At 40.2% G+C, this 20,672-nt stretch overlaps 1 protein-coding gene across 1 annotated transcript; it reads right to left on the minus strand.

The window, feature by feature from the left end:
• Window positions 1-256: 256 nt before the first annotated feature.
• Window positions 257-20,396, minus strand: LOC306826938 (BMP/retinoic acid-inducible neural-specific protein 3-like). Its single transcript, XM_079348515.1, has 8 exons — window positions 19,835-20,396; window positions 19,365-19,659; window positions 14,992-15,194; window positions 10,694-10,911; window positions 8,762-8,867; window positions 5,991-6,227; window positions 3,717-3,939; window positions 257-1,537 (listed from the first exon to the last, which is right to left on the minus strand). The coding sequence occupies exons 2-8, from the start codon at window positions 19,625-19,627 to the stop codon at window positions 403-405; spliced, it is 2,385 nt and encodes a 794-aa protein (XP_079204641.1). The 5' UTR covers window positions 19,628-19,659; window positions 19,835-20,396; the 3' UTR covers window positions 257-402.
• Between the last annotated feature and the right edge of the window lie 276 nt (window positions 20,397-20,672).

Genomic DNA, 20,672 nt, shown 5'->3' on the forward strand with positions numbered 1-20,672 from the left:
TATTAACTATCATCACATTCATCCACTTCCACCCTCTGATCCAGGCTAACCTGACTGCGAGCTAAAATGTTTTTTTTTGTGTGCTAATTTTAGCAGGTCCAAACATGATATTCAACTTAAACTATCACCCAATTTCAGAACATTGTGTTTTAGCCCCTGATCAATCAAGGTTTAACTTTGCTCAATGCCTGTTTAGTCACAAAGCGGTCATATCCTCGCGTTAAAAAGAACTTTAATCCATAAAAATACACTGGAATGATAAAAACATCTAATTTAATTGCACATAGTGTACAAGAAAGCTTTGAACAACATACCACACACTTGACACAAATGGATCCAGCTGACAAAAGATACAGGCCTATCTGTGGTGAGGAAATAGTACAAAACATCAAACGGAGTCCATTAGCTGCACAGTTTATTAGCCTCATACTCGACATGGTTTGGTTGTCTGGTACTGAAAGCCTGCAGGGCAGTGAGTATCCTGCTCACATCTTGACTCGACAGTTTGAGTCTGTGGCGGAGTAGACAGGCGAACAGATCCACGTGCGGGGCCCCCGGAGGCGAGAGGCGGTTAACTCTGTAACGCAGCTCCACTAGCTGCAGCAACGCCGAGTCCTGTGATCCCTGAGTGTATGGGTAGTCTATCTGCAGAATCAGGTCCTGGATGGCCTCTGGGTCAAAGTGCACGCTGTATCCAAACAGCTGCATGCTGTTTACTTTCATGTAACCGATGTTGCTGGCTGGTTCTGTTGCCTCCAGAGGTTCGTAGAACACAGTCACGTTCTTGTTTCCTCCCGTTACTCCCACAGAGTCTCTGATACGACTCCGCAGGTAGAAATGAACGGTCTCAAAAAAGCTCTTCCATCTGTTTCCCAAAGTCAACGTCCAGTTATAGCAGTCCAAAGGGATATCCAGCTTGGTCCGCTCCCAGTCTGGATATCCGTGCTGACCAATAGGCATGGTCCAGCTTTCTGAATGGCTGCCCCCAAAGGGATTCACAAACAGAGACATTGCCGGCTCAAGCGTGCTGTTTCTAGTGAGGCAGAACTGCAGGGCTAGTCCGAGCAGCATATGAACACGGTTAGACTTTACCCTGTTGCTCTTGAGGGTGAGCAACATTCTTTTCCTCCAGGACGGGTCAAACCAAGTGTTAACACGCACGTCGTTGCTCACAAACACAGCATGCAGAGTGATGCGAGGATCACGCCGCTGTAGCAGATAGCGCAGCTCCAGATCCTGCAAGTCTCGGTCGCTCTCCAAGCCCAGGTAAGGGTCTGTTGGGTCGGGCACGGCAGGCCGGCAGGCTCCCTGGGTCAGCGTGAAGCCGGGGTTGCAGCTGGAGCATCGTGTTCGGTTTTCTGTGGAGCAGGAGGCACAGCGGGGACCATCACCCACAGAGCAGGGGATTAGAGCCTGGCAGGGCGGGTGGTTGTAGGGGCAGGAGCAGCTGCGGCTCTCGTCACTGAACACACCCACCTGGTTGTTCTCACTACAGTATAAGATGGAGAGCGCGTAGCTCAGCCAGGAGGGCAGAGGCCTGAGGGAAAAGAACAAAAGTGTTAGAGGTTTTATTCAAATACGGCTCTGTTTGTTAATGTTATTGAAACCAACATTGTGTAGTGGCCTGGATACAGTCTAACATCTCATAGAAGTCAATGACAAATATGCTTAATGCGTTTCTTATATACACAAAGGGAACTTTGATTCTATTTATCTGGACAATAGTTTATTTTTTTAACTTCTGTCCCATGTTTTTGATGAGAACATGATTCCTCTACACTGTTTGACAGTGCATCACTCGCTTCAACGTTCTATTCAAATTTTTTATTTTATTTTCAAGTTATATTTTTGGGCCTTCTTCGCCTTTAGTGGACAGGATGGCTGAAGATGGAAATTAAAGGAGGAGATAGAGGTGAATGACACTCACCAGAGGGCTCGGATTTGAACCCGCAGCCACAGTGGCGAGGACCACGGCCTCCAGTCATGGGGTGCATGACGTAACCGCTAGACTATACAGCACCAACATAGCTTATATAACTTTCAATAATAATAAATGTATTTTAGAAGGTTCAAACATGATATCAAGCTCAAACTCAAACTAGCACACTCAGCATCTGTTTTTCACGTTATTAAAAGTGTCCAGAGCTACCTCGACGGGACTTACCGGTAAATTAAACCTCAATAGAAACTACCTTGAAGCACCATTTAAAACCTGAACACAGTAAATCCCTCTGTAGCCGTGTTTAGGGCACATTTGAGTCACAGATGGCTTCTACATCATTTATGCCAGAATAACTGGCTCTACACAAAACAACTTTTCGAGTGTTGTTACTGTCACATCAGGTATTCAAACATCAGAATATAATTAGGACATTTTTGCTGGAATTTGGGGCGTACACATCATCTTGTTTATTTGTTCTAAATATGTAGTGAACCTCAGTCAAAGCAAAAATAAGCTTCCCAAGAAGTCAACATTGTGTGAGTTACAAATAATAACTGTGAATTAGCAGAGAGTTTAATTTTAAAGATATTAAAATTAAAGCCATATATGTCCGATAATATTTATAGTATTGTTTTAGTACTGTTAATAAAGTCACTAGAATCTGTATCAGGGAGTAGCAAGTTTTTTGGGACCATAGTTATATGGATCCTGATCTTGTTTTTCTTTTTTGAGTCTTTGTTGTGTTTTTGTGATTATGCAGTCATGGAAATGTTTTGTCCAAGAAGATTAATCCTGTCTGTCATAAATACAAAGTGTATTTATGATATGAGGAAACAATTTTAGCCAAACAAAGCAGGAGATAGAGAAGCGAAATCTGATCAAAATGAACATTTTAATCTATCGAAATCCCTCTGCTGCCGCTGTGGAGCAGATGGATGCCTATGACACAGTGCGCGCGCGCACACACACACACACACACACTCTTCAGCTTACATTACATAGCAACATTGCTTTCAAGATTCAGTTTCAATTTAAAAAAGAGCATATTTAAAAAAAACAGACATCTTTTTTTAAAATGTTCACAAAAATCTGTGTTACTCTGTGACCCGGCACTACGACTGGATCTTTCTTTATAAGTGGAAGGGGTGTGATAAAGACATGGAATTGGATTTTGGACTTAGGAGGTCTTGCATGCCTTTGACTCCTGAGCTGATGGATTGTGTCATTTTGTTAATTTCCCTGCCAGAAATAGCTATCAACATGGAGTGTGCATTAGAGAGGCATTAATCTGAGGGAAGTTATGACCACGGAGGTCTCTTAAAGATTGCTGAAATCTAGCATGCAGCTGGGAGTGACTCTGAAACAGCAGCTGTAACAGAAAAAGGAAAGAGATGCATTAGTGGCCTTCGCTCTTTAAACTCCTGGATGTGATTGTGTTAAAATAAATGGATTATTTTATGAGGAATTAAGGATACTGGATTGATTGTAATGCCCTTTAAATCTGCAGACAGTGAAACGACTATGTTTGGCCGAACATGGTCTCGTTTGTCTCGAACAGAGAAGCAGCTCTGCTCCTGTCAGCACTTTTCACCTCACTCCACATCTCCTCCTCCTCAAGTGCCTTCTAATAACCACCGCCTCGCTCGGCTGCTTTCTCCCAGCGCCTGGCACATAAATCTGTTTCATAATTATACGGTTTTTTTTTTGGGAGCACCTTGCATTCACAGGCTGCAGTATAAATATTCCTCCCTCTTGTCCCCGTCTCCCCTCTTACCTCGGCCTCTTCAGGACGACTTTGGGCTGTTTTCGACACCTCTTGCTAAGGCTGAAGAGCTTGTTAGCTGTGCGGCGGGCTTTGGCGAGAAGCTGGTCGCTGCTCGTCTCCAGCTGCCTGTAGCGCTGGGACAAGCTGGGGTCCACCCTCCACAAGTGTTCCACGACAGATGTGTTAACGGCGTAATGGGTTGGCAGTTTCCCAACAAAGCTCTGAAACTCTTCTGGTGGGACGAAAAAAAGAATGAATGAATAAAAACTGCCTGTGGCTACGAGCCTCAGGGTAACAACAGGAACAAAAAATACAACAACTGTCTACTCATTGTTTGTCCCAGAAAAAGCAAACAGCTCAAGAGGAGGGATAACAGCTGCTCCATGCCAAAAGAGCAGGTTTTGTTAGTTTGTTTTTCCTTTTGGACTGAGGATTGTGTGTCTCAGTTGCTGGTCATATTGCTATGCTATGATTTATGTTAATCATCTGTTTTTCCCAAACATACAGCACTGTACATGCACCTTCAAAGCAGCAATTAGCTAGAGTGACACTGAAAGCTAAATTTTTGTTCCTGCCTCCAACAATCTGAAAGTGAGGCGTTTAGCTCGAGCTAGCTGTAATGTTGTGTGTCAAACATTAAAAATAGCAACGTCTCTCAAAAGTTCCCAGACTTTGTGAGAGCAGCAGGAAACCTTTTGATACATGTGCTTTCCACATTGCTGAAATACAATATATAATTAGTTTCACACATGATAGCTGTGCACTCTTTATAATGTGATTCAACAGGCTTGACGTAAGAGCTAAAAATAAACACACACATGAAACTCACCTCAGAGGTTTTTGTGAAAGGTGCTCTTCATTATGATCTTCTAAATGTATTAGTTTATTGTTTTGTGGTCCTTATATTGTGGTTACTTGGACTTTTGCTCTGAAAAGCATTTTTTTCACTTTAAATTATGCCAAATGAAACCATTTGAATTTGTACTTTATCGATCCGACATTGGGAAATACTCAGGCTACTAATCTTTTCTGCAATTGAATCATATGTTTATGGGTTCAACAGTACTGTCTCACAACTAAAGGCAATAAAATGTTTTTAGGCCAGTAGGACTCTCCCTTTATACTTGGTTATTTATTTGTGGACTATTTTTAAGAGCTTAAAACTGAGAGAAATTACAGAAAGTACAGTGTTTAGTATTTAAAGCGCCTTACAAACAGGACATTGCTAGATTTTGTTTGCAGCGCTCTTAATCTGCTCGCTATTTATCTGGACTGCCCTGAGACACAGATACTGGTGCTTGTAGTCCTTTTGGTGTTTAATTAAGATGCACAAGAGCCTGACAGAAAACACAGGAGAGAGACAGCCTGATCTCTTTTCTTCAAGCCCGTACATGCAGTGCTGACTGTTAGCACCATCACTGACACACATAACTGTGTCCACACAGAAACATGACGAACAAAGTCACAGTGTCTTTGAGACACACACACGCTGTAAAAGTCAGCAAAAACTAGATTCAATCCATACAGGTTGTTCCTGCATGATCGGATCCACTACTATACGATACTGTACATTAAAAGGATATGATGTAGATACATATCGCCTTATTGTTACTTTGTCCCAACCCAGTTAAAGCGAGCATAGTCCTGTTCAGCGGTAAAGAAAAAAACACCACAGATCCTGACATTAGACCAGTTTTTTATGTCAATGATTTATTTTTTTTAAGTTCACATGGAGTTCTGTTCTTGATCAGTTTAATACTGAACCTTTTATATGAAGTCAACAAACAAAGAATCCCAAGGTCTAACTTTAAATGCATTTAATGCTTTAAATTTACTCATCCAATTCTTGAGCAAAGAAAAAAAAATCCATTAGCAATTTATTTATAACCTGCCAAACTTTGCTTCTCATTCCACCTCTGGTATGTGGTTCTTCAAAGCTATTTGTTGGACTTCTTAAAGAGTCTGTTTTTTCTCCCACTGCAGCCCTGAGCACACAAAGAACATCTGAACCATCATGACACTTTGATTGACAGTTCTCCTGATTCTTCATCACGCAGCTGTGCAAAGTTTGACAGCCAGGAATGCATTTAGAACAAAGACACATGTTCATGTTCACCCTCATATCTGTTTTTTTTTTATAGAAGTACAATCCTGACAGCCAGTATTCTGAGAGATTTTTAAAGGACAATGTTCCACCTGTAGGTTTTTTGAAAGGCACTTTTAAGGCTGACATTTTCAAGTCCACTTTTGGAGGTTCACGTTGAATTAAAGCCCCTGACTCACCTGATTGCTCAAACTCTTGGTTGTTCAGTCTCCAGGAGTCTGTGATACGCAGCAGGTTGTTTTGGAGAGTGTCTAAATCAGCGTGAGGACAGTTACACTGAGGATAGTCCACGCTGCACTCACACCAGCAGTCGCTACCCTGACACACAAACCGACCCTCCGATTTACAGCCGATGTAGTCGAGAGCTGCCTGAACGAAGCGGCTCTGCAGGTAACCCGGCAGGATGACCTGCAGCCCTGTGGAGGGGGAAAGACATGGTGAATATAAAGCTGACGTAACAACAAAAACAAACTATATGAAATGACACATTTCCTCTTGCATGAAGAATTTTTCATGTCTGTAAACTTGACTCAATCCTGTTTTAAAAACAAAATGGATTTGGAAGACTGAACTGATTGCATTTAATGCACAGAGAGGCCTCACATGTGCTAAAGCAGCAGCCTTTTAACTGTTTATGAAGCTTGAGATTCCTTTGATACAAAGTCCAGACTCTAAACTAAACTTGTTTCCAGCATCTGTTCTGTGGAGCAGCCTTTCAGAAGAAAAAAGGCTGCAGCACAAGATTTGACTATTAAATCCCTTTGAAAAAATGACTTTAATAAGCTGGCTTTTAGTTTTATAATATTTTGGTATCCTTTCCACATTTCTTCACTTTTTACTTATAATTTAACTTTTTTTCCCAGTCTTTTATTATTTCAATCGTATCCAACATTTGCTATGTGTTTTTTTGTAGAGGAACTTAAATACCTCATGCATAGCAGGGCTGTTTCCACCAACTAATTTCGATGTTGATTAGTTGACTGGTCTGAATTCTAATCTGGGTTTAAACACATATTTTTCAACATGAGTAAACACAGGATCACAGCATCTGTAGGCACAAAATGTCAAATTGGTTTGCAGAGTGTGCCGAACGTAAGCAGTCCTGGCACCACCAGCCTTCAGTCCTCCTTACGCATTACTAGTTATCTTGACTTAGTTCAACTTGACAGAGCCTTTCTAGATCAAAATACTCCCAAGCTGCTCTGCACTAAGAGACGCAATTTGTCCAGTGCTGTGGTTCTCATCCAGGTAGCAAATCAAAATTACAGAGCTAAAGCCCTGGATGTGGAGGGTGACTGTGTTACAGCTTACATCACATTTGACTAGACATAAGGGCCTGAATCAATACAAATATCAATAATTGTTTTAATCGAATAGTAGTTCCTGTCGTGACAAGCTGTAACAATATTTCACTGTTTAGCCAGCTAAATGAGTATATCCCAAATGCATAGTGCCTTTACAGTGTTTGCTCTCTCTCTTTTATTGTAATGTGCTTTATTCCTTTCATATTTGATAAGGAGCTTAAGAAGTGCTTCCCAAAAAAAGGATTTTAAGTCACATTATTATTATTGAAGGATTTCTAAGAAGTATGTCCATGTGGCCAGCATTTATCTACATCATCCCTCCAATAGAACTCCACTGATTGGTGGCATTATTCAAATCCGTACAATCCGTACATAACAGTGAGAAGGTGCTAAGGGAAGGGAAAAAAATACCCACGGTCAACAACTAAACGGCAGATATTGATGAAAACAGACAGACTTATACTTTATTAAGGACTTTATAGGTAAGTAGAAGGGAGTTAATACTTCAAATGAACTTGAAAAAAACTAATCCTTCTTGATTGACTGAGCCAGCTGCTGAATGGACGCATCTGACAAATCCAGCTGACACATGTTGGTTCAAATAGACCTATACATTGGTCTATTCAGAAAAATGTGAAACATATTGGATAAAGGGGGGAAGAAACAAAGGGATTCAAATACCAAAAAAATGTAGCTTAATTAACAGTAAAATGATAAGGAAAGCTGAGGGAAATACACTCTGATACACATGCTGCTTCTTTCTGAAAAGACAAAAGACTGTCCTATTAACAACAATAGTCGCAAAATTAATCAAAAAGCACAGACGAATAAAGAAAGAAAATATAGATGTTTCCCCCGCCATTTTAACTAATTCTAAATAAAACACAAAGAATCCTCCAATTAGAGTCATTTAGGAGCTGACCATTAAGGTTTCTGTCATCCTCCCCAGGCTTACCAATAAGTTCCTCCATTATTTCTTCCTAAATTTCAAAGTGTTGTGCAAGTTATTAAAGGGAAGACTTCCCTTTCAAAAGACAAATTCAATATTGACTCAAACATACATTGTATGCAGCTTTAAAAAAACACAACCACACTAATTGTGTTGGTATATATTTCATGAATAAAACAGATCTGTGGCCCCCTTAAATGTGCCTATAGTCATAAACAATGGGCTCTGGTTGGAGTGAAACGTGAGGTAGTTAAGAAGGAAAGAAAAAAATACCAACAGGCTTTTTTTTTAATGGATTTCACTGATGTAATAAGGAAATACAACATAATGCCAGACATCCATTAAACATAAAGAGAGGACGAAAGTGAAGAAGAGTATGTGCTTATTTGGTTTCCTGCTAAGAGTCTTAGAAAACGATTGACGTCACTACACCCCGGGGCTTCGCTAAGCTTACCAAAAAGACTAAAAAAGGGTGTGGGGGGGGGGGGGGGGGGGTGTTTCTCTGGTTCTGGCCTTGGGTTGTGAAATTCACAAAACAGCATGTCTAAAGCTGACTTATGTTTCATTGATTTTTATTTTTTTTTACACATCTCCCCCAAAAACGCTTTTCAGAAAGAGCTTGTTAGGACAAACTGAATAATGGTAGAGACAACAAGGATCACTTATATCACCAGCATGATCTGGGAGGGGTAGCTACCTTGTACATGGACCTTGTTTTCTGGACTGTGAACTAGTACGGAGCTGACTGTGTCCAGGTTGTCGTAGTTGCTGCATCCAAGCGGCCCGGTTCTGGTTTCTGTCACCTGTAAGGATAAGAGGTGAATGATTTTTTTTCCCATTTCATTATGCTGAAAAAACAGAAAAAGAAAGGTGAAGAGGCATCACTATGTGCAGAAGAGGCACATCGCTATAACATTACACATTTTACTTCCATAATACAAACTGAAGGTCAGAAGAATATGCAAAGGTTTTCCTTTGTGCGTCAAATGACTTATGAACGTGATGAGTCACAGTGAAGCCATATAAAAAAAGGAAAGCTTCCTTCGTCAAACGGAATAATCTGCTCTGTTCTGAGGGAAGAAATCAACAACTCACAGACCAAAAGACTTTGAACCGCTTCTAGGCTTATACCATTTACAGCAGCTGTTAATCCTTGAGGTAAAATTCTCAATTCTGACACACAGAAAAAAAATTCTTATAACGTTTCATGCTCAAAAATGATTCCCTTTGTTACTAAACACCTAAAACATGTTTTTTAACAATAAATGGACACATATCACAGGTGCTATTTAACATCCTTCATGAAATGTAGTATTCATCCATCTCTCCTACTCTGATGCTCAATCTGCTTCACTAGCATGCATGCACGCGCACACACACACACACACACACACACCCACACACACACGCACACGCTGCAAAGTGGTGAATGAATGGAAGTCAGCCTGGCTGGAAATTAATGGAATGATCTGTCCAATCCATCAGGCTGATTCATAAGCAGAGGAACACGTCCTCAGTGTGGTAGGGGGGCACCTGTCTTCATCAGTGGCTACTCACTTTAGCATCCACGTTTGCCCCCTCAGGCTGATTAATGCACACACTCTAATAGCCACTTCAGATGATAAAACGGATGATTGGTGTTTTATAGTACAGGACGCACGGCTGCTCTCCCTTTCTGCTCCTCCACTCTCCTCTTTAAAGCAACCAGGGAGCTCGTCTTTGAAACCTCTGATCAGCTTCCTGCTGCTTTAAATACTGTAAGACACGTTTGACCAACTCACCATTAATGCAACACAAGTTTGTTTATCAGTCTAATACAAATGTAATCGTCCTCATTTATGAGAAGATACACATTTTCCTCTCGTAATAAATTGCCAAATGCAGAGAGACAGATCTGAAAGTCTTCCTGCAGCCTCGAGCTCACAGGTGAGTTTGCTGGGTGTCAGGCCAAATCTGCAAATAGGCATTTGTTCTTAATCCTAGCTGATGAAAGAAATCAGGGGAAGACATTCCCTGAGCTGGATTAAAAGGAGTTATTCCATGTTTTCTTCAAGTGTTGAAATTTGAAGAACATGCATTAAGAAAAATAATTCAGGCATTGAACTGAAGTATAACGTATAAAATAATTAATTTTGATACATGTACTAACAAAATGGAAGACGAAGAAATTACATTTAAACATTCAGATGGATTGTAAACTTAATATTTGTGTACATTTTGAGAAAGTTAATTTAAGAGTAGATTGGAAAGATGTTTTTATCTACAATCAAGAAAAAAAGGGTCCATAGAAGGAATCTACTCGCTATGATAACTCTTCTTTGGTTACTTACAGTGTAAAATGAACCTTTTGGACGTTACGCTTTTTTTACACTAGATGTAGTGTAATGTTCCATGTCAACATAATGACGCAAAAAAAGGAAACCTTTGCTTTAACTTGAAAATAGTAATATTTATCTTGAATAAGTATTTCATGTATTTTCAGTGATGTACATGGAAGCCCATAAAAGCGGTTCAATACAATGCTTCATGCGTTGGTGTTTCCATGTGTTACTGCCAGAGGCCAATAAACCAGAATCCATGAAGCAACACATTTTGCTGCTGCTGTATTTACATCTGGATTTCAACATACCCGTATGGCGGTGGATGCGATCTGCAGGTGGTGTAGCCGTCTCAGGGTGCTCTCTCTGTCAGTGAAGTAGGAAGCAGCCAGCTGGTGGAGAGCCTCCAGGGTCACTGTTCCCGTACTGTTTGAGTTCCTTGTGCTGCTTTGCCCGGCCTCGACTCCAGAGGACGAGGACTCTTGGCTGAGCTTCCTCTTGTCCACAAATATTGTCAAAGACTCCTCCCCTGGTGACAGACAGGCAGGGGAAACGAGAGCTTCATTAGAACTGACTCAGCCGAGCTAATCACCTTTCATTAGTATCTTTTTAGATGGAAGAGAAAAGCGCAGCTGTGTTTAAGTGCTGTAGAGGAACTGATGGCTTGGATGATTGGAGGAAAAGGCACAGACAAGGTCTATTAAACTCTCCAGAGAGCTCACTTGAGATCATTGATCAAGGTCCCCTAATTTTTTTGTTGATCATCTAAATTAAATTGAGCCAAAATCACATTAAAAACAAATCACATCCCAGGTCATTGCTGCATATCTGGGAGACAAATACTTAATACACTAGGAGACATCTCTGTCAACTATGTCATGATAGCCAGGATATACTAATTTCTAAAACACACTCTTTAAAGTATATTTTTGAATTGGTACATACTGCAGGATTGACTCAAGTTATCTGTGTTCTAAATCTTAGTAGAGACGAATTTTTACACTGATTTTTTTTACCATCTCTACTACACACTTTACTGTCTGGCTTTCAGTTCCTTTGAGTTTGATAGTTCTGTCCTTTAGTATAAGTTGTTTCCTGACCAAATACCTCTCTCTGATGTCTTTGTGAAAGTAAAACGTAAACAAAAGCTCTTTGTACAGAGTGTCTTATACTAACCCAGTGGCAGCAGCTACCATACTGGATTACAGTGGGCTAAAGTAGACCCTAGCTGTCATTGGGCGGGGGTGCCGTGGACAAGGCTGACATAAAGACACAAACAACCATTCACATCCTCTCGCCTAACAAGCGTGTCTGTGGCCTGTGGGAAGAAGCCAGAGTATGTGAAGAGAACTCAAGCAGGCACTGGGAGAACATGCAGACACATCACAGAAAGGCCCTGACCGGCTGAGGATCAATTCACTAGAATAACAAAAAGATAACTTCTTGCTTATAACCTCTGTCTGCCCAACAGAAGCAGTCCTTTTTCATAACCAGCTGGAATATCCCCACAGCTTTTATCATTCAACTACTTATAGCTGTCAGGTAACATAAGCTGAAATAAGTCTGACCCATCATTCACCTGATGTCTCACTGTGTCCGATAGCTAACCCTGTATCTTCTTTTAACTTGAAATACGTCACGGAGCTGCTCCTGATTTTTTCTGTTCAATTTTTTGACGCTCTGAAAATGGATATATTGATACTGACTTGTCTGATTAATACATGTATTTACAACCTCAAACTCACTAGTATGACATAATAACAGCATTAAAGCTTCCCATGAGCATGATGTCAGAGAAACATGTCCTCTTTGCATCAAAATAGATCGGGTCGACTCTTAACAAAACAGGAACTAAGAAACCAGTCTTAAATAAGCCAAGTGATTATTGTTTATAGAAAAAGGCTAAGCTAAATGCATTTTGTAGTTGTCATTGTGTTTACAGTGCAGTAGGTGCTCTTCAGCAAAAAGAATTGAATCATAGCATGTGAAGACCATTTTATCAATACACTCCCTGGCTCTTATCTCAAACTTCTTCTTGTCTTAAGCACTTAGAGACTGTCACTTCAAATAAGGAGACATCTGTAGCTATGACAGCTCCTCTGTACTGTATTCAGGAGAATGACTTACAGTAAATACACAAGTAAACAGTAATGCCAATTCTCACACAGCTTCCAATTCAACAAGAACCAAAACCTGAATCTTTTCTTGTGAAAAATGTTTTTGCTTGTTTCCCTAAAGATGTTATTTAGTTCTATTGGCAAAACTGTTGTTGTGAAAGTGTTTTTTTTTTTTTATCTTACTAACACTAAAGTTTACAATTTGCCAAAGACAACTACTTCAATGTCAGTCCTCAACACGTTTTCTTTCAGTAAATCTCCTCTGCCCAGGAGTCTTCTCAGCAGAATTATAGAAAAACTACTGCAGTGTTTGCCACACATAGGCGACACCTGGATGGGACACCTAAGTAAATTAAATTAAAATTAAATTGCTGCTTAGTATATATATTTTTTATTCAATTTTTCATTTACTCATAAACTTACCGCATGCGCAAGAGAGTGACAGAAAGAGAACGTGAGAGAGCACGCGTAATATGCAATATGTTAAGTCCTCTTAAAGAAAAATTCCCTCTCGACTCCTACAAAGAGATAAGACACTGCAAAACCAAGACAGCAGTATCAGATCAGCATCAGAGAAGACAGAGAGAGAAAGTCCACTGATCCATACATCTCTCCTGTAAATGCAACCTGCTCCAATCAAAAATGAAGCTTCTCATGGCTACATTTTTAAAAGGTTAATGTACAGCTGCTTACTGCTAATGCGGTGCTGAACTCTGATAAGTAAATCGAGAGGAACTATTCCAAACACATTTTTTGCAAAAACTAAAATAATTTAGAGGAGAAAAAACACTTGATATAAGTATAAACCTTATATTAAAATATACCCTGAGATAAGAGTGAGAAAAAATGAAGTATGTCGAACTGCAGACGAATTCGTTTTGTAAATACATCAACTTGTACTTGCAGGTTTGAGTGTTGCAGAAGACTGGATTATGGCAGAAATCTAAACTCTCAGAGTGCACTTCTGCTGAGTACCAACTACAAGATATCAATATACACCATGTTTAGTTCTATAAACAAATGTATTGTAGTTTGATTAGAAAAAAAGTGCCTTGAGCAGTTTGTTTTGTTTCCTGTTATACAAAACGGTGCATTATTTCCTTTACCAAACAGTTTTACAACCCAGAGCTAACCAAAGGTTGATCATACCATTTGAGAAAACTGAAAAGTCATAAGAAAAGTCCTACTTATCGTAGGCCCCTCTAAACAGACAAGCCATAGTGTTTGTTAGGATCTTTGAAAATCCCATTGACATGTAATAAAGAATATGATGACTGATACATGCTTCTTTGAAGTTTCCATCCACCTCCACCTGGCCTCTATGAAACTATTTCAGGAAAGTCATTCAAAGTCAGCTGTCATATTTGTCATGGCTGCTCGAGAACCTTGTCAGGTAGAATTAAACCAAGATCATACATCCAAATGTACTCTCAACAGACACCTGCTTCAGTTGGATCATGTTTTGACGCCTACATCTTCAACAGTGTCTGAATGTCTTTAACAGCAGGAGATCAGGGAATTTTGAAGGTGACACAAACGAGTTAGAGCCTCATTCAAAAAGAAGCCAATGTGGTGGCAACGTGGTTAGTGCACGCGTCCCCATCTATGGCGTCCTCAACGTGGGCGGCCCGAGTTCGACTCCAGCCTGTGGCCTCTTTCCAGCACGTCAGTCCCATCTCTCTACCTGATTTCCAACTCTGTCCACTCTATATCTATATATATATAAAAATCTCTAATAAAGGCAAATAACCAAAAATAAACCGAACAACAATAAAAACCCAAAAAAAAAAAAGAAGAAAAAAAAAAAAAGAACAAAGAAATCAACGTATCATATTACAGTTTGCTGAATCCCCTGTAGAGGACGGTACTTTACTACGATGGCTCACAGAACACTGAAAACAATGGTTAAACTCCAAAGAAGCTTATTCCTGAACTCTGGAATACAAATAATGCCATATGCTTACCGTCAATTACTGGCTAACTTAAGCGTGTCTGTTGGCACACCAAACCTCAAAGTAAACCTGAATTGTAAGGTATAGTGCCAATCGTGTTTTCGACTGAATAAACATTTGAAAATATCTTCAAATCTGTAGTTTTCTTCCAAGACAACACTTTTCAAAACGACTCTTTCTCTCATAATTGGTTCTTTGTTTATTTGTTTTTAAGAAAGAGCAGTTAAAAGAAGCTAATTTCATTCAACTCATAGTGTTGTTAAGAAGAGCTTCATTTATGAACCATGCCAGTGTGCCAAACAAAGCTATTAAATCTGTCTTTCTCTGCCTACTCCAATTAGTTTTTCATACACCAAACCAGAAACAATTGTGTTTTCTGTGAGCCAGAGAACACTGATCCAGAAAATAATTATTACTTGCTTTGTTGTTCGTAAAGCAACAGACGGTAAAATTAATGCCCCGTGTGCTGTAAAGATTTTTTTTTTTTTCAGAAGCTATGTGAATGAGGCTAGCTTTGAAGCTCTGCATACTCTACTGTACCTCCAAGAGTGGCTGAGAGGAGGAAGTGGGTGCCATATTTCTTGATTAGACTCTCAGTGATCATCTGGAGGGTTGGACGCCTCCCCAGCTGCCGGATGGTGTGCATAAAGTCGGGATCGAGGGGCAGAGCAAGGCCTCCGCTGCCTCCAAGATTGTCCCTCTTCTCCACCGCCAGGCTGTTGACCTTCCATCGACCAAACTCCCTGGAAACACAACAACAGAGTTTTGCTCTCTTGGTTTAGTTGTTGGTGTAAAAGGCCCCTGGCAGCTGTTTGAAGAGCTGTGTTGAAAGCTAATGTGTGTACCCCACCTTGATGTATGTACCATACATCAAGGTGGGAATTCTGCACCGTGCTAAGATGAAAACGTACATCACAAATTATGAAAATTTAATGTTGTATTCTCGCAACAGCTGAAATAATTAGTCTCTAGTGTATAGGAAATCCACGTGAAACCACCTTCACATATTTTTTTACACAGAGTGAACAACCTTAGTTAAAGTTAATCAGGTTGCTTGATGTAATTTGTCATTAATAGATCTTGAATTGTTCCACCCAGTTCAAAAGGCCAGTGCTTTGTTCCTTTGAATTGATTGAGACTGGACTTTATTTAACCCTGTAAATGATGCAGTTTTAAAGTGGATGTTGTTTCAGTAAAAGAAGTCATCTTGCAATCTGGATCTCTTTCTCTCTTTGTCGGTAATTTCACTTGACCTTGGTTTTATTCTACTACCTCTTGGTACAAAGGCTCGACATTTCAACCTTTTATTCAGCACTTTTACCTTTCCTTTCCCTGTGCTCACTTAATTTGTTTGGAAGCAATAAACATCAAGGGCAGCAGCTAGAAATATAGACTTTTAAACTGCTTTTAGTCCTAAATGTTAAGAACAGAACAGTGACCTTTTCCTTAAAAGGTGTGTAATATCAGAGTAAAGCCCTAGGATGTTTTCTGGAATGACAATTGCCTGTCATTTTTTCTCTGACGTTACCATAGGAACGGAGAGCTCAAATGCTGTTATCAAGTTGTAATACATTAAAGGATGGAAGTTGTTTGAACTTAAAGAAACTAATTAACTACAATTATCATTTAAGTGCTTCAGAATGTTTCAATAATTGAAATAGGGGTGACCCCATATTGTCGAATCTTTGGCAATTCGTTTGAAAGAGCTTCAGTAGACTGCCATTCTCACAGGACGTTTCGATTCTGGCTACTGTATATGGGTTGTCTTAGTTTCTAATTTTTCAGTGATTTTGTTATCTCCAAATAAATCATGATTCATAGCCTATCTTGGAATAAATAATTATGTCACTATTATAATACAATTCTGAAAATATCTTGTACTTTTAATTAATGGTGTGTGTCTGAATAACTCACCCCATGTCTGTGTGTACAGAACAGGGGCAGGAGCCTTCTTTGATCACAAGTTTTCATTGGCTATTAAAGCCTAAGAACAGTGAATGTCAATTTGAAGCAATCCATATTCTTTATGTATGTAATGTGTTTGGATGTCATGTATTCACTGGATATGTGTCGTGGGCACCCTTGCTGATGCAGCAAGACTGTTTTAGTTGGAACATTATGACCCGGAGAGTACAGTAAATCTTTGAATGGTAAGTTAAAAGACAGTGAAAAGTGTTGTTTCTTTGTCAGAGGTCTGACAGTGGCTGCTCTTGCGGTTGAACCATTGACATTAATAAAATAACAGCAATCAGCTAGCAAGCATATTAGCGTAGCATTTTTGGGGGTTTATGTATGGATATAACAAACATCACAGCAAATAGAGAGCGGTGTGGATGCTAGTAGGCAGATTATGTTAGATTTGGCAACAATCTAACTGTCCAACATTAACAGTTGTAGCCTACTCAAAATAAAATGATTTCCAGTGTCTTTTTTTAAAGGTGACTGCTCTTTCAGAAGAAGTCAATAGGCGTTCAGGTGTCCTTAAAGGGATACTTTTCTACTAATCTTTGAAGTAGAAATACGAAAAACATTTTCCCATCTCAGGGGAAAACAAGGGTGGGATGCACGACCGTTTAAAAATACTACCAGGTTTCTAATGATACAAGACTTAAGCCAAACTAGTAGTACAGAGAAGTATCCCTTTAAATGTTTGGAATTTGCAATTTTTGAGGTAGTCAGTATTGCAAATATCTACATCAAGGCTATGATAAATTGTATTTTTTTCCCCTTGATTTCAAAGTTGTTGCATAATTTTAGTTCATTTGCATGCCCTTTTTGCAATACTTCCAGCAATGTATGTTGCTGTGCTTGCTGACTGGCTAACAAGCTGTTTAAAAAAACAAACTCCTGCACAGGTTAAACAGAGCTCATTGAAATGCAAACCCAGTATAGTCCCACATCATCTTCAGCTGCCATCATTTGTTATCTGTTTTTGCCTTTTGGACACACTTCTCGCTGAACTCAAGCTTTTCACAAACCAGCAGGGAGATATTGCTGCCACTCTCTCTTCACAGCTTCAGTTAATGTGTACCTCTCCCACAGCGCTGCCTGCTGCTCTGTGCACCTCCTTCTCCATCTCTCAGGCAATCAAATCACTGCCATCAGAAAAATGATCGGCAGAGAAATAATTGGGGGACTGGGACAGTGTGGAGTGTGTCATTACAGCCAATCATCATAACGAGGGGACAGAGTGAGAGTCCGTCCCTGGTGGACAGATGGGACGGTGTGGATCCAGCCCAGGGTTTAGCCGACAGCTATTCCATCAGCATGCACACATTGCAAACAGAGGCGAGTTTACTGCAGAGAAATACTCGAAGATATCTTACTATTTGCACTATAAGAAATCAACATTGATCAAACATCTCCAAGGAGGGAGAGAAACATAAAAGGAACTACACAGACAGTGTAATAATCACATACTGCTGAATGACTGACAGTCACTGATGGTGATGTTTTAGCTATTAGAGAAGTCAGATTAATAGAGGAACAGTTCAGACCCTCCGGATATTTAAAAGCTCATGGAAAAATATCTGTCACTCTGTGGGGGCTGTTTAAAATGAATCCATGACATATTTCGAAGAATAAAGGCCTTTCGTTTCAAACATTTTTTGCTTTACCTGATAATCTTTGCATGAAATGAAAGCAAACCAGGCAAATACATACGATTTTTTTTTAACTGTGGGTGGGTCCAATTTGGAGTCACCCTCTATCAATAATCCTTCAAAATGCCTTTGGGTGAGCAGTAAGCTTACAGGTTGCAGGATCGACTGCCTTAAGGTTTAAGACCCAGGAGTGGTGAGATGTCAGTTAGCTAATACATTTGGCAGCCACACGAGACAATCCAAACTATCTGCTCCTTTGTCGCTTTCATTGATTTTCACTGATTGTGGAAGAGGTTTGGGAAGCCTGTAGTCAGACAGCTAGGATAGCAGGTGCCTTAAAAAAAAATCTATGTGTGACCAAGAGATAAAAACCACAGCTTGAGATTTCTGAAAGCCGACATTGGAGCCATTGATTCATACACCTGCAGAAGCAACACCTGGGACTTTGAGGAAATGCAGTCTTTAGATTGTGCATTGATAATTGACCTATGAGGAAACTTGCATCTACACACACACACACACACACACACACACACACACACACACACACACACAAACACACAAACACACACACACAAAGAAAAATATATAGACATGCAGATACATTTTAAAAATCAACAGACATCTACCTTAGACAAAATCAAAGGTGGTTCCAGGTGTGGGTCTTAGGTGGTATATAGCCACTGCTGAAATCTGATTGACCACGTGTAGGTGCCAACCCCTCAAAACATACAGTATTAATTTTTATCTGTAGCTTTAAAATGTATTTGTGAGAAATAAATAACATTTCTGGTCAGAGGCTGGAAATTCAAACTAGCATATTTAGATGTGTTACAGAAGGTTTCAAGAAGCTCAGGGACACTTCAGAAAGTCGTTGGAAGGATGAGCCTTTCAACACACTGATTAGATAAGTTTTTGCAGGGGTAATTTAAAACACAATTATTTTTAAACTTGGATCAAAAACACAAGAAAGGAATAAGCTGCTTTTCACCTGTACTCAGCCTGAGAGACAGAGCCAAGGAAACAATCTGCATCACACTAATTCTTCACATTTGCTCATCAGTTTGCAGCTAATTCACTGCAGGTGTGATACCTGTGAGAGCAATCCTGAGAGTGAGCAGGAATTCTCTGTAAACACTACAGCAGATGCTTTTTCTGATTAGATCCTCTCAAAGTGTTCATCACTGAAATCCACCAGACCTGCATGTTAGGGGGAATGAAAACCTAAAGATACCGAAACTCCAATTAAAACTTACAATAGGTACTTAAAAAAACAAATATACATGGGATATAGCTCTGCCTCGATCTCACCTGTAGATCTTGTATCTGGTGCTAAAGCCCTGCTGGTATCTCTCCGCAGCCTCCGTGAACTCCAAAGACTGCTGAAAGGGTCCTTTATCGGACAGCAGCCAACCCAGCGATCCGGGTGTACCGTCGCCCTGTCCGGCTGCAGCTCCACCGGCCGCGGATGCTGCGTGCCATGATGTGCAAAAGGAGCAGCAGATCAAGAGGCGAAGAGCCGCCAACTCCCATAGCAGAGACAGCCGCTTATGACTGATCCTCTGACAGCTCATGCTTCACCCAGCGACACCTCATTCTCTCCGGACTGGAAGGAGAAAAAAATCTGCTAATATTAGGCTATTCACAATTTTTGGAGAATAGTGCTTCGCGTTTTGGACAGGTAAACTAACCCCTTTTTCGAGAGTTAATTAGCACCAAAGCATGAATGTTAAAGATGGAGCACGTAAATAATGCTTTATCTATTAAAAAACACAGCCTACCTGATTCTCCTATATTGAACTATTTCGATCTTGCAAGTGCTGTGAGTTAATCCACTCCAGTTCAATAACCCGGTCAAATTCATTAATTCTCAATGACTCCTCCGTTTAAACCGCAATTTCAACTTGATTTGCACCCTCGAACAACTTTTATTTCGGGGCTCGGTTCCTCTGCAGCCTCCCTGCTCCTTCTGTCCGCTCCTCCTCGGCTGGAAGTTGCAGCAGCGGAGGCACGCGCGCAGAGGACTTCATTCTAAAGGAGGTCCGCGCGCTCAGAAATACTTCCAGAGATCAAATACAAAATGTTGATTCCTGCATCATCATCATTTTATAGCCCCGTGTGCTCCCAAAAGTTGCTCTTCGTTTTTCTTTTTTTCCTAATAAATTTCGCGAGTGAGCGGTTATTTTTCCCTCCACTGCAGTGAGAGCTGGTGGATGAATGAGCGCGTGCTTCTACACAGAAAGCTTTTCTTCTCGTTTTTTTTTTTTTTTTTTTTTTTACCAGTGAGATAGCAAGATGGGCAAGCAAGTGAATCCTGATGAGGGTTATAAGCACAGTCAGGACGTAGCCTATTCTACTTTTGAAGACAGCAGGATGATGGTGATGGTGATGCTGAGGATGGTGTTTGCCTGCTTTCATCATTCTCCATTACCTTCCAATAATTCCTCCTCATTGTTATTCTCTAATTATTTCCCATCACAGTGATAACCTCAAAGTATTAAAAGGACCTCAACCCTGCATTTATAAGAGAAAGTAATTGCAGGTCATTATCAGGGAACAGGTTGCTTATTTGATGTGACTTAGGTTCAGAATTACTGCCTTCTTCAAGCAGCATCAATA

The sequence above is a fragment of the Symphodus melops genome (assembly GCF_947650265.1).
Source record: "Symphodus melops genome assembly, chromosome: 7".
NCBI classification, from domain to species: Eukaryota; Metazoa; Chordata; class Actinopteri; order Labriformes; family Labridae; genus Symphodus; species Symphodus melops.